The sequence below is a fragment of the Battus philenor genome, unplaced genomic scaffold (assembly GCF_028537555.1).
Source record: "Battus philenor isolate CCGP_79_NKW_IND1 unplaced genomic scaffold, ilBatPhil1.0.hap1 SCAF_5, whole genome shotgun sequence".
Lineage (NCBI taxonomy): Eukaryota > Metazoa > Arthropoda > Insecta > Lepidoptera > Papilionidae > Battus > Battus philenor.
The window spans coordinates 8,504,488-8,518,507 of record NW_027181715.1 but is presented as its reverse complement, the minus strand read 5'-3'; the positions used below and the strand labels follow the sequence as shown (position 1 = coordinate 8,518,507).

Here is a 14,020-nt window from a genome sequence, read left to right as displayed (position 1 = left end):
AATATATGTTGTGACTAGATTTAACAAATTAACGTTTATTCGGAAACCTCATTATTAATTACTACTCAGTGTTAAATTGTTCAGATTAATTAAAATTATTTTAAATCCAAAACTAAAAATGGATGTGCATATTATATGTTTAATCTAAGGTATTCAGAATTTTTACATTGATTTTGTACTGTTATATACAAATCAAAATGGATTTTATCATTGATTAAATAGTGGAAGGCAAAGAATCTATGCAATACATTTATCATATCTAGAAATTAAACATTAAAACCAAATCTTTGAAAATTTATATCTTTATCATAAATTTCTAGTTCCGTGTTTCGGAGTTAGTCAAGCCATGCTGATCTAAATTGATCCTTAAAAATATAACCATTAAAGTTATATTAAATATTTCACAAGCAATTCGATATAGACTCTAATATTAGTAAAACTTGATTAAAGTCGAAGTGGTTTGTCGCAGGTGTTTTTCCGTTAGTATAACTGGATGTTTTCACGGCGCCGAGAGTAGTTTTTTCATAAAGGTATGCCGTGTTAAAAGGCTGTTTTAGAAGTTAGCAGACTATCAGCTATCGTTATCCTGCGTATAAACGAGGATAGATAAAAGTTATAGGTGGAATTAACCGTATGTAACAATTTTTGTGTTTTATTTCAAGGTTGTATTCGATGCTGGGACGAAAAAGCGCAGCTATGAATAAACAAATTGCTGCAGTGGATATAAGGATGTAAAAATCAAACTATTTGGTTTTGTAACCGCCATTTATAATGTTCTTTTTTGTTGCGAATAAGCAAAAACGTAATGACGCACGTACATAAGAAATTAACTAAAACAATATGTCAATCGCAAAAAAATGTTATCATTGCCATACATGTGTCCAATTTATCGATTATCCTAACCAAATATAGATAATACATTTTTACGTAATGTTAAAATGGGAGTTGACAAAAACAAGACCAATATCTTTTGTAAATGAAGACAATAAAAATACAACAAAAGCCTTATCTGTCTATTCATGAAGTAACACTTGATTGGAAACTTATGATTAACACGTTTGAGTTGATTATAGACCAGACTTTTTCCTTTTCAAGGACATTAAAAATGTAATAGAATATTCCCTGAAAAACAAATTGACTTTAAGACTACCCAACTAATGTAATCAAATACTACAACCTCGTTAAAGAAATAATTAGGAATTAATTTACTATAAATTTGTCTGTATCAGAGAAATAGCCCTAAAGGGCAACAGCGAAATCTCTCCATAACCCACAAAAAACTTAGGTCTGTCAGAGCGAAGGTCAGCTAATTTTTGAAATGAGCTTGCAAAGCAGCAATGGCAATATCATTTAAAACTTGTAGGAAGAGGGAGGAGCCTTGCCGGTGACGGTTAGCGCCGACCCATTGCAAGGCCTCATGAGACCCGCAACGCGTGACCGATGGACTCGGCACCCGCACGGTGCATCAATAGAACTTCTCAGAAGTCACGTCTTGAAAAAGGTAAAAACAAAGTAAGGAAACTATGAGACGTAATACGTTTATCCAAGCAAATATAGTTGAATGTTTGTAATGAAAAATGTTTTCTGAACAAAGCAAACCGTAAATGTTGGCTTCCAAAAGAATTACCGCAAATGCAATTGGATTAATCACTAGGTCCTTAGAGCATTGGCAGTGCCTAGTATGATCGAGTTGGCGTCCTCTGTGATATTCATTCCGGCCTGATGTCTGACGGACTTTTTTATTCAATCCTGTCACAAATGGATAAATCGCAAATTCTGATATGATGATGTTCTGTGCATTATATTCACAACAATATTACTTCAGAGGTTATAAAAAAATATCGATGCGATGAGACCCATGTTCAAGTGTATTGTCCGTGAAGTTGTACATTGGTCAACTGGACTCCATTGGCATATGAGTCACATCAATAAATGACTTTCGTGAAACATATATGATACCTGATTCTAAGAATAATTTTAATGAAGCGTAGTGCAGCGATTTCTAACCTAATTCGTGAATATGATATAGGTAATGGCGAAAATACTTAGAACTTTTATTGTATCAAATCAAAAAATAAATGAATTTTGACGAAATTCTTCGCTAAGCTCTGTACTACCAACTATTATAGGAATATACTTGAATACAATAAATAAATAACAAAACAATGAACGATAAAAGTTTGTTAAAATATGTATAGGAAATTCCATAGTAATTTTTAAAGATTACAAGCCTCCAGGTACAGTACTAGATATTTGTAAAAGTAACAGATAAACGATACACATTATTAGGATTAGGTGTTGACTTTTTTCGTGAGTTACTTGTGAAAAGTATTGTTAGGAGGTAAGGACGAATAAAGGTTGAAAAGCATTGGCGTTAAAGAAGTAATGAGCGAATTTCATACAAATGAAATAAGATGTGCGTACAACGCGTAATCTTGTGCGAAATTTTCATTGATAAATGAGTAAAAGGGCGCAAAACATCAGGCGAATTTGTATCAATATTAATAGGTTCAAATATGTTTGAGTATATAGTGCTTGTGGTAGAACTACACATTAAAAATAAGTACACCTTAAAAGTATTATAAATTACCCATCATTTATATCAAAAACAAGCTAACTCAACAAAATGTTAAAACTAAATTATTATGATATGTCCATTTAATTTAAAACAATTCCTTAAACGTATTCTATTATACTTACCTACTTCTTATTTTGTATGAACAACTATGTCGGTATTATACACCCACACTAGACTGATTCACAGCCTTGTTGATAAAACCATATTGGTTTTTCTCAATGATTATTGCGAGATTTTACTACATTTAGAATCGACAAACTTTTTAGTGTCGGGGGAAAAATCTTCTGGAAGGACCAAGGATACTCTTCCCTCTGGGGGAAAGACAGGGTCGTAAGAAGGGTGGTCGTCGGTACCTTTAGAGAACCCCGGATTTCCTATGAAATTCGCAGATGTTCCTCAGTACTGTGCCAAGGTACATCTCGGGAAACACAAGATTACCCTACCCTACCCTACAACAGGCACGTAATTCATCACATTAGATCTATTCTAATAAACCCGGGCTAAAGGGTTGAGGAGTAGAGAACCTTTGGCGTATTGAGGTACTGTATCTACATGGCTATTTATATACCGGCGGAAATAGTATAATGCAATGCACCTGATGCACTTCAGCCGATATTCAGTCCGTCGTTTGTCAACAAAACGCTTATTTGGGCATTGGTCAAGACCCGCGGGAAAGCAAGCAGCTGATAAAATATGAAGGTTTAAATGATATAGTACCAACAAAATGTTTGCATATTTTAAAAATAAACAACAAAACCTAAGATGTTATAAAAAAAGTTGGCAAATTTGTTTGAATAGCAATTGCAGGATCGTTAAACATCGATTATAGTCCGCTACTAGTATATTGTAGTATAATATAACTGTGTTTTTTTTTTATTATAACACTAATTTATTACAATGTAATTGTGCACTCATTACAAAGGTAATCAGCTAGCTATACATATAGATTATATTAAGAAGTAAAGTCTGTTTTTTAATAATAATGGATAGACCGTATGATACATTAAAATCGGATCATTCAATAATTTTTAAACTTCGAACATTACGCATGGACGATTAGTATAATTAGTTTTAAACAAAATTTTTGTTAATTCAAATTTAGTTCAGATAAATTTTTACAATATTTATTTAGTACATATTGCATATTGTTAAAGAAACTAGGTATTTCGTATTCGGAAATATTATTTGCGCTGCCATCTATAGTCAATGATGAAAACTAAAATAGTTGCATTATATGGCCTAAAGATGGAACTGTAGTTTTTTTTAAGTATGTTCATTAAAAAATTCTAATTTAATATCACTTCCAAATGGTCATTACTAAATCACTTATTAATTCTCATAACAATTTAAAAAATAGGTTGCAGTTACTTCATCACTTATTTTGAAATACAAAATATGAAAACAAATCTTTTATTTAAATGATTTTGAGGAATAAGGTATGGAATAATAAATAAAACAAAATAAGATGAACATATTAAACTCTATTCTAATAGATTCAGTTCAAAAAGCTAAGCATTCTTAAAAAAGTTCTATTGTTGATGCAATTACAAGAGTTATGAATTTGTAGTCGGTGAACAATTATAATCTATTTTATTGTCTTTACTTTACCTACGAATACTACTTTAGAACCATTATTTTCAATTTTATTTTGAACTATAACAAATATCTATAACTCTGATATGATTTTAATTGACCTTACATATCTAGGTGAAAATACTTTAAAATACTTATTAAAATTTTATTAAAAATTGTGAAAAGTGTGATTATACAAAATGTTATTACCACAGCTGCATAATGAACAATACTAATCTAATTATATGCTTAAAGTTGTAAAAGTCAAACAGGTCAAGTTAATCAAAGAGCATATTCTATGATAATGCAGTGACATGAATCATGACCGCTAAAATTAACCCTATACTAGAACCATTGTACTTTATATTGAATAAACAAGATATTTATATAATCATAAGTATTAAAATTATATTTATAGAAGTAATAACTAATTTTAAGGGTATACATTTTTTCTAAAATTAAATTTAATCATTTTAAGAAGTTACAAATGTGATACAGACTTAATATCACAAAAAATTTTGCATACACTTTGTGTATAGTTTACAATATTTAAATTTTGGACATATTAAACAACTTTGAACTTAATGTGTTCTGAGTTATTTAAATTTTGTAAATACAAAGAGTTATGATAATATAAAAACTTAACATTTTGTGCCTATATATATTAAACAAATTTATAATAAAAATGTTGTACAAAGGTAACAAAAAGTAAATGTTTCAAAATACTTAATCACAAGTTGTGTCGGTATTCTTACATCTATTACCTATTTAAATGGAATGTCAAAAAGTTTAGTATAGAAAATAATACAATAAATAATCATAAAATTCAGATATGTAAAAAATGGTGTTCAATTGTGGACTAACAATCAGTTGCCCATGCATTCAGTCTTCTGATATTTGTTGCAAGTGAACACATAATGTATGCCTAATACAAATACAGTTAACTAAAACTGTCACATTTTAGTGGAAGCCTCAAGGGAGCGCAACAAAGGTGCGCGGGCCATATACTAGAAACGATCTTTTGAGGCATGTAAATCAGGGTTTGTAAGATACTGTAGCTCCTGCAACTCTTGGAATTTTTCATGATCTCTTATGTGTGCATAGTTAGCAGACAAGCACATAAGATAATGCACTAAACTCAAAATGACAAGAATACATGAAACCATCGCAAGAATGAACATAAATTCTGCTTTCTCCACATAATCCTTACAAAACCATTTGATTTCATGGGCTTCACAGATTTTCATGTGTTCTTGTTTAACACTTGCTGGAAACATAAAATCAAACTGTGTAAAATCAATACAGGTAAAAGATTCCGTGTTTTTGGGCTTAGAACATAATTTCCAAAATATGGTAAATAAAAATGTAGTAATAACAAGAAAACCTAGTAATACTATCCACACAAAAGTAAGGATATATGTGATAATCATAAATACTGCACACGATATTCTGCCACCAACCCGAGCTCTCCACGCTCGGTATACTTTCTGCCTAGTAGCACCAGTAGTCAAGCATCCTAAGCATAAAAGCATAAATCCAAGTGCTGCCATGCAGGCGCTGCCGACGATAAAAATCATCTGTAATGCTTCGAACCAAATAAGTCGAAAATGAAATATTTTATCGAACATCAGTATCGAGAGAGTAGATCCGCGATACATGGTGCCACAGAACACTCCCACGCCCAAGCAACACATTATAGTGGCTATTAGAGTTGCATGAGGAATTCTAGTAAGACAGGCTTGACAAGCGTCACCCATTGTGTTACACTCTCACTTTTATTGCACCTTTTAACATCAACGTACTTATTTTTTCAACGTAACTAAATTTAAGATTATATGACTCAATCAACAATAAACCAAAACCATAGATCTCTAAGTAATAACTTTACAGATAATAAATAAATGTCGTTGAATGGTATTGCAATAAAGGTAATAATTGAACGTATGGCATAGATTATAGAAAGTAAAACTTTCTCGTCCCAATATTCACTTAAAAGTTTTTTGTAATTTTAATGGTCATTAAATTGTTTAGTTTATGCATATTGAAATTAGTGTTAGTGTCGTCAACACGTCATAAGAAAAAAATTAAATCCATAATAACACATTTATAACAACATAATTATTTTGGGTTAAGAATTAGGTGTCTATTTCAAGTCTAATTTATATTTAATCAACTACTTTTGATGAACTTATTTATAATAAAAGCTAAAATTAGTAATCTAAACATACTGCCACGTCAAATTGACATTTAAGACGTATCAACGTCACCGTGACAGGAAACAATAGATTTTGTGATAAGTAGCTCTTTGAATAAACATTTAACTTCATTATTTCGAAAATGATAAATATTTAATCGATGTAAATTGTCTAGTTTAAAAACTATTAGCACATGTCTATATTATGTACAGTTGCAATCGGTGAGAAAAATGGAACAACTTTATCATCAAACAACTCAATTAATTCAAGAGACTACGGATTTGTTTCATAAATTGGACAATGATCATTCGGAACTTATTGAAAATGCAATTCAATCCAAAATTAATGCAATTAATACGTAGGTTACTTTGGCATTTTATTTACACTCGACGTCACTTTTTTGTTTTATTGAATACATAACTTTTATTGTTTTTTTAAATTTAATTTCTTAATACTAAAACTAACTTAATGATTTTGGTCTTTATATCAAATATTGAAGTTCCATTAAATTATAGTTCAATATAAAATATGGATATGTATAATCTAGTGTCTTTATATTCCTTGTAATGATATTTTTATATTTTCATTAATTCCAGCAACTGCGAAAGGTTGGATGTGTTTGTTTTTAAGACTCCTATTAATCAAAGGCCTATGGCGAAGATGAGGGTTGATCAATTAAAATATGACAATAAACATATTCAGGTAATATTATTAAAAACAATTTATATGAAACTTTAAAATAAATTAAGTATTCATGCCACCATAGCAGAAATTTTTTGGTAGATTTCAAAAAGGCATTCTCATAGCACTTAAAATGTTATTAAAAATCAGCAAACAATAGGCAATTGTAAAAGGTCATTGCTTGTGCATGCAAACAACAAAATTGGTCTCCTTTGGGACTTTAAATCAACTACTGCTGCAAAGGTGTTATTATATACATACCATAAATTTTGTTGTGTATTTTGTCCCTTTTTAATTACCTTATTTTACAACAGGCGTCACTGATCAATATTCAAAATAAGAGACGTAGAAGGGAGCAAGAACTGGCTGATAGGGAACAACTATTGAGTAGACGTTTTGGGAATGACCACACAGCTATCAATGTTGATTTCTTGGCGCAGGAACAAGCATCTCTACAGAGTTCACATAATAATGTCAATGAAATGCTTCACACAGGTTTGTTTACCACTGTAAATTGTAAATAGTAAAGGCCTTTATTGGAAGTTCTGTGATAGTGTAAGTGACTTGAATCAGCAACTTGTCATCTTCATACAAATACTTCAAAACCTTTTCATTTAGTGTACATATATAGGTAAATATAAGGTTGTCAAATATCTCCCTTCCGCCTTTTTGTCTTTTGAATTTCGCGGCTATGTACAAAGCGCTACAGAGCTCGTATCTGGTAATACTATACATAATTTGAAAGGTCTTGACATAACCTACAAAACGACGCTATGCATGATTAGTTTGGACATTGCGTTCAACAGTTATAGACGTGTAAACATGGAGTTCACTAACGCCGAAATTCGCGCTATTTTAAAGTTTTCCTTCGTTAAAGGCAAATCCGCTAGAGAAACGTTCCGTGAGATTAATGGTGTTTTGGGGGATGGTACTCTATCACTTCGAACCGCGGAGGAATGGTTTTGACGATTCAGAGCCGGCGAAAACGACACCATGGATAAGCCAGCCAGCGGAAGACCTGTGACGACAAATACCGATCAAATCATGGACTACCTCGAGTTAGACCGGCATGTGGCATCTCGTGACATCGCCCAGGAGATGGGAGTTAGTAACCAAACCATTTTAAACCATCTGCAGAAGGCTGGATACAAAAAAAGCTTGATGTTTGGGTGCCGCATAATTAGACGCAAAAAAACCTTCTGGACCGAATCAACGCCTGCGATATGAAAGAGAAGAAGAGAAGCTACGGGAGCTCGGATGGGAGGTTTTATCACATCCACCATATAGCCCGGACATAGCGCCAAGTGATTACCACCTGTTCCTGTCCATGGCGAACGCCCTTGGTGGTGTAAAGTTGAACTCAAAAGAGGTTTGTGAAAAGTGGCTGTCCGAGTTCTTCGCAAATAAGGAGGGGGACTTCTACGAGGGAGGTATTATGAAGTTGCCGTCTAGATGAAAACAGACTATCGAACAAAACGGCGCATATTTGAACTAAATCCGATCACTGTAACACTTTCTATAAAGCATTGAATAAAGAGCAAAAAAGCGGAAGGGAGATATTTGACAACCTGTTATTTATTTTAAATTTTGTTTGCTATGAAAGCTCAAAAGGTAATTTTATGTTAGAAATAAAGAAAAATCTCCGACAGAATTATGCAATGTGGTTTAATCCGTTATAGGTTCAGATCATCGTCATTTCAGACTAGGGATATCCACTACTGGACAGAAGTATTCTGGATAGATTTCTAATGTGTCCAGATGGTAGTAGCCTGAATTCTGTGGTTTCAAACAATGTTAACAAATTCCGTTTCAACCATTTGAAGTGACCATTTGAACTCAACAATAATTTTAGACCTTTAACAACTAATAATTCTAAGACTATAAGGGCAGTAAATAACATTAAGAATATAAATTGTACTGTTATTTAGAAAACATGATTACCATTCATGTGTAGTGGTCAGTTACAATTACTCTAGTGTATTCAAAGATAATAAATTACTCTTACTAATAATACATCTAGGTATTTAGTCTACTATTAGGCTTTATTATAGGAAAATTGAAATTTTATTTATATTTAAATGATATAAATGATCATATTATTCGCTAGGATCACAAGACACCTTGTGATCCTAGCGAGGGAAAAACATTGATCTTCTTCTGATCGAGACTAAGAGTTGTCGTGTTTTGTATCATGCATAAATATAGACTATATGTGCAGGATTTTGTGTTATGAATTTTATTGCCATTGCCTATAATAATATAAAGAAGAAGATACTAGGTGAAATTTGCTTATTAGATGGCTTACTTAAAAGGATTGTTGTTGTTTGTATTTTAGTGATAGAAGAAGGATTGTGTGTATTTTCTAAAGAATCAAAAAATTTTTAAGATTTAATTAAGATAAATTATATATGTAGACTTTATATAGTTTGCTTATTCTTTTTCTTCAAGGCTCATCCATTCAGGACTGAGAATTGTTGTTCCTATCTGTGAGTGACTTTATAATGACGTCCTGCTAGCCTGTTTGTGCATTATGTAGAGGAAAGCGAAGCAGTATTTCCAGTGCCCATTTGGTCAGCCCATTGGAGTTTCAACTCACAAAGTGTTAGTGAGCGGGAGATAAGGTTTTTATGTTATCGGCATTTCTATGAGTTATGTTACCAAAGTAATCAAGTCATATGCACAAGGGGAAAATTTTCTTGAGGAATTTCAGGTCCCAGATTCTACTTCATAAAGATAAATAGAAATGATGAAAGAGCGGACGAGGCGTATTTTAGTTCGCCTAGAAAAGCTGCCATTACTTCAGACTTGTGAGCGAGTTATGGTATTTATAGTTCCTTGTCGATAGTATTAAATCACTGATAGTTACAGTTATTCATTGTTTATAATAATAGTTGGAGTTTATTATGAGAAAGACAATCACAGATTGTAAAGAAGGAATTGTGAAGGACTGTGGTTACTCTCTTATAACATACTACCCATATCTATTAAAGAGAATCAAGAGAAGTGAAAGAACACATCCATGTTTTAACTCCTTTAGCGAAAATGAAATACTGGTGATTAGTGATACATAAATATTAACTTACTCCATTATGTAGGTCTCTGTCGCTAGTATGTATTATGAATTTTTACACTGGTTTTGATTATACTTTATTATGCTATAACTATAGGCAAATAATTATTTTATTTTTATAAACTTTTTCTTCACTTTGTACTTCATATAAATCAGCTGTTAGAGTTTTAGACCAATAGGTGGAGGTGGCATGATGTGGTATTGCTTGATACTCATCGGTAGGTTTTCTGATGACATTTTTGTAAATCGTGGAGGTAACGGTGTAAATCATATTTGTGCTGCCTAAGCACAGGTTTTGTTTTTTTCAAATCATTTTTTTATCGGAACTTCGAAAGATGTTTTCCTTAAGCAGCGGTCAAGTCCTCACGCATAAAACATATTGGATACGGTACTTCTAGATTCTAACAATCTCTCACGAAACTGTTAGTTATGCAATCTATCTAAATGTATCCGGGAGCACTGGATTGTTCTTACCTCTCGCGTGCGTTTCTCCATTCTTTCGTTGATTCTCCGGACTGTGTTGCAATTTAAAAAAAAAAAACGGTTGTTTTTAAAGACCCTGTGCATAAGTTTTACTCTAGGGAAATGCCTTTGCATATATGTGTTCCTACAATAGTCCTGTGTGGCATGACTGAAAATATATTTTTGCACTCATATGAATCTCCTCCAGTGTGGGCTATTTACGCTTTTCCGTCACGCTTTTCCGTCCGGAAAATAGAAAACACCCTCTCACTTATTCGATTTTGAATACAACGCGAGTTACAAAACACCGTATATAGTACAGTACAAACTCTCCTAAGCCTCTTGCTGCAGATCTGGTCTTTGATTATGCCCTAGGAGAGCTACCTTATATAATAACATAAAATTGCGCGTTCTTTCGGTTATCCTACCGGCAACTTGTTCAAAAGTATGCAAGATTAAGTTCATTATAGAACTAGGTCAAGTATGATATTGTATACTGTCTAACTTTTAAATTATAAACTATTCCATTTAAAAGAAAGGGATTGTAAGCATATGACGAAAAACATAACTCCCATCGGTAGTTTGCGTTGTGTCTCCGCTTAATCGGAGAGGGCAGAAAGAGCGGCAAAAGTAACTTTACTTTCGGCGCAAGTGAGGCCTACTCACCTCCTTAGAGGGCTCATTGACTCTCCTCTGGGCGGTCAACTTTGGTTACCCTTACGCTTTGGGCGAGTCATGTGGGTTCCTCATAGTTTCACTGTTTGTGGTTTTTGGGCTTATCAGCCTCGACAAGACTTGTCATTTTATGAACGGTCCGCTTATATATTTTAATTTTTTTAGAAAATAATTTTAACTTTTTAAAATTATCTTTATGCTCTTTTACGTGTATAGAATATAAGTCAGAGCAAAGTGACCTTAATTCACCTATGAATATTAATTTAAATTTATCTCACAATGTTGCAATACAGGTTGTTAATTCCTTGACTGGCACACATTTTTATTAAATTATTCCTTGACTATTTCTCATATCTGACGACAGACAAATATTGAAGAAGCCGTAATGTTATGAAATAAAGACTAAATTTAAATATATATTTTTTTGTATATTTTACAATTCGACTGAATGAATAGTGAGATGTTACACATATACAGGTACCAACAAATATATTAGTAATATAACATATCTTTTCTGACCTATATATTCCACTAGCTGACGTTGGCTTTAGTGACCAATTTTATTGAAACATGTAGATTGTTTGAAATTTTAACAAGACGTTGAATTTTTGAAATAGTAATTTATTGGAAAAGTTGAAACATTAAAAAAAATTGTTATTTACTATAATTTTTATTTCGTTAAATGTATATAGTATCACCGATAACGTGGCATTGTTTCTTTTAGAGATTAAATTTGCTTCTTTTGTAGTGATTACTATAAATATTGTAAGAGAATATTGATTATGTTTAATAATTTAAGACGTTTTATAATAACAAATAGCACATACCAAAAAAAATTGTTTGAACTTTTATTATTTTAAATTTATTAACTACGTAAATTGAAACTGCCTGCCCAATAAAGAAAAAGACAGACAATAAAGAAAAAGAGAACCGACTTTATTAACCTGTTTATCATGAACCTATCAATGTGTATTAACGTATAATGTTTTCGTGCGTCATCTAAACAAGATGTTCTTACGTTGTGATTTTGTTTAAATAAATTTTAAATTATCCTGTATTATTATAAATATATTTTTTTTAATTTTTGTTCTATAAATCAGTGAAAGTTGTAAACGTAAATCGGAGACACAGTAAAGAGAATTAGACTTTTCACTTTAAACTTACCACATAATAACTTCTTTGTTTGCAGCAACAATTCAATGTTCGTATGTATAATATTTAATTAATACGGCACACAATATATTTTAATTAATTAGCATTTTAACCACTAGCGAACCGTAAAGGCACGTAAAAATTTCTGTTTCCGCGTATCATTTAAACTATAATTAAACAAACATAGAATATCACACAAGAACCAAGCATTAAGACTAGATTTAAAATAAAATTATTATTAAATGATCTTGACAAACAAACTGGTTTTTGATTGCCGCACATTGATGTTTTCTTAACACCACCAGTTCTGAACTCTGACTGTGGCACAAATGTGTAATTATCGTAGTCTTCAATTTGTTGTGCGCCGAGTTCTAATACATTTTCATTTAATTTTTTATATCAATGCCGTTTTAAACATTACCATCTTTGGCACAATTGTTTATATTTCATTTCTAATTACATAATTATAATAAACATTGCACTATTCGAAAAGTGTTAATTTTGATTTCAATTGTTTAATTATTTATATAAAATATGAAATTAATTATATAAAATGACACTATTCACTACAAGCAATGTTTCGCCTCGTTTCTTATTTTGTTGTAAACAATAATCAATTAATATTGTCTTGTTTGAATTTTTTATATCATTAATTGATATAAATTAAACAAAAATGTGACTTTTTAAAAAAAAAGAGTTTTAAGAACGTATAATATTACGTTTAAACTTGTTTTTTTTTTGTTTACAGGTTCAAATATTTTGCAGACTTTACGAGGTAACAGAGAGACACTAAAAGGAGCTCATAGAAGATTAATAGACCTGGCAAATACTCTCGGTCTGTCAAATGCAACGATATCCCTGATAGAACGTAGGGTCGCGCAGGACAAATACGTTTTGTTCGGAGGAATGCTTGTCACACTGACTGTGATAGTACTTGTAATTGTATTCTTGGTTTAGAAATGACAGGGTGGTTGTGTACACGTTGTTGACTTTGATACTTTCCACGTCTTTATGAAATGAAATTATTGAAATGTTGCTTATGTAATAAAGTTTATTGCTTGAAAGTCAGTTTTTCATTAACTATTTGTAATTCAAATAGCGCGCAGGACGTATGGCCTCTGGGGATTTAATGTTCTGGATTAGAAACCACGGCTCACCAGGGCAGGCCGCTTTCAACCTGTCTTATTATATAAATAAATTAATCTTCGGAGGAGGTCTATGTCTGAACTGCTAGGCTGAAATGATGATGAATATGATGATCAATAAAAATAATTATTCAAATTATATGATTGGTAAAAGAAACTGCTTAGGCGGTCTTACGCATTTCATTCGATATTAAACACAAAGTACTATAACAATAATTAAAAAAAAATTCAATCGATATTCCTTTTACCTATGTTAACATGATAAATTTTAGGTCATTCTTTCCGGATTTAACCTATTTTTTATTCGAAATTTCGTAACGTGAAATAATAGGTTTATGCGCCTAATTGATGCTCGTCACGGAATCTATTGTTTTGATTTGTTTTTTCTTCTTATTTCATGCAAGAGATTTTTTAATTGGTTTGGTTGAAGGTATAATAATATGTAATTAATTTTATCTAAAAAAACATATTTTTTGTACATTGTCTATGG

General features: G+C 31.7%; 3 protein-coding genes across 3 annotated transcripts in view; 1 reads left to right on the top strand and 2 right to left on the bottom strand.

Moving 5' to 3' along the window:
• The window catches only part of LOC137929385 (multiple C2 and transmembrane domain-containing protein-like), a 40,637-nt gene extending 28,094 nt beyond the window's left edge, over window positions 1–12,543 (bottom strand). Inside the window, exon 1 of the mRNA XM_068772302.1 lies at window positions 12,398–12,543. Coding sequence (XP_068628403.1) covers window positions 12,398–12,402 — 5 coding nt within the window. The 5' untranslated portion in view covers window positions 12,403–12,543. The remainder of the gene's footprint in view (window positions 1–12,397) is intronic.
• Window positions 4,096–6,010, bottom strand: M6 (neuronal membrane glycoprotein M6). Its single transcript, XM_068772567.1, has one exon. It carries the CDS (start codon window positions 5,905–5,907, stop codon window positions 5,158–5,160), a length of 750 nt encoding a protein of 249 aa, XP_068628668.1. The 5' UTR covers window positions 5,908–6,010; the 3' UTR covers window positions 4,096–5,157.
• Window positions 6,420–13,443, top strand: Membrin (golgi SNAP receptor complex member 2). Its single transcript, XM_068772305.1, has 4 exons — window positions 6,420–6,703; window positions 6,942–7,047; window positions 7,341–7,521; window positions 13,134–13,443. The coding sequence occupies exons 1-4, from the start codon at window positions 6,576–6,578 to the stop codon at window positions 13,340–13,342; spliced, it is 624 nt and encodes a 207-aa protein (XP_068628406.1). The 5' UTR covers window positions 6,420–6,575; the 3' UTR covers window positions 13,343–13,443.
• Window positions 13,444–14,020: the final 577 nt, after the last annotated feature.

Excerpts from the sequence above, each read along its gene's own strand:
- M6 (XM_068772567.1), bottom strand. The coding sequence starts at position 5,907 with ATGGGTGACGCTTGTCAAGCCTGTCTTACTAGAATTCCTCATGCAACT.
- Membrin (XM_068772305.1), top strand. The coding sequence starts at position 6,576 with ATGGAACAACTTTATCATCAAACAACTCAATTAATTCAAGAGACTACG. Across the intron at positions 6,704-6,941 it reads AAAATTAATGCAATTAATAC|CAACTGCGAAAGGTTGGATG; the intron begins GTAGGTTACTTT and ends CATTAATTCCAG. Across the intron at positions 7,048-7,340 it reads ATGACAATAAACATATTCAG|GCGTCACTGATCAATATTCA; the intron begins GTAATATTATTA and ends ATTTTACAACAG.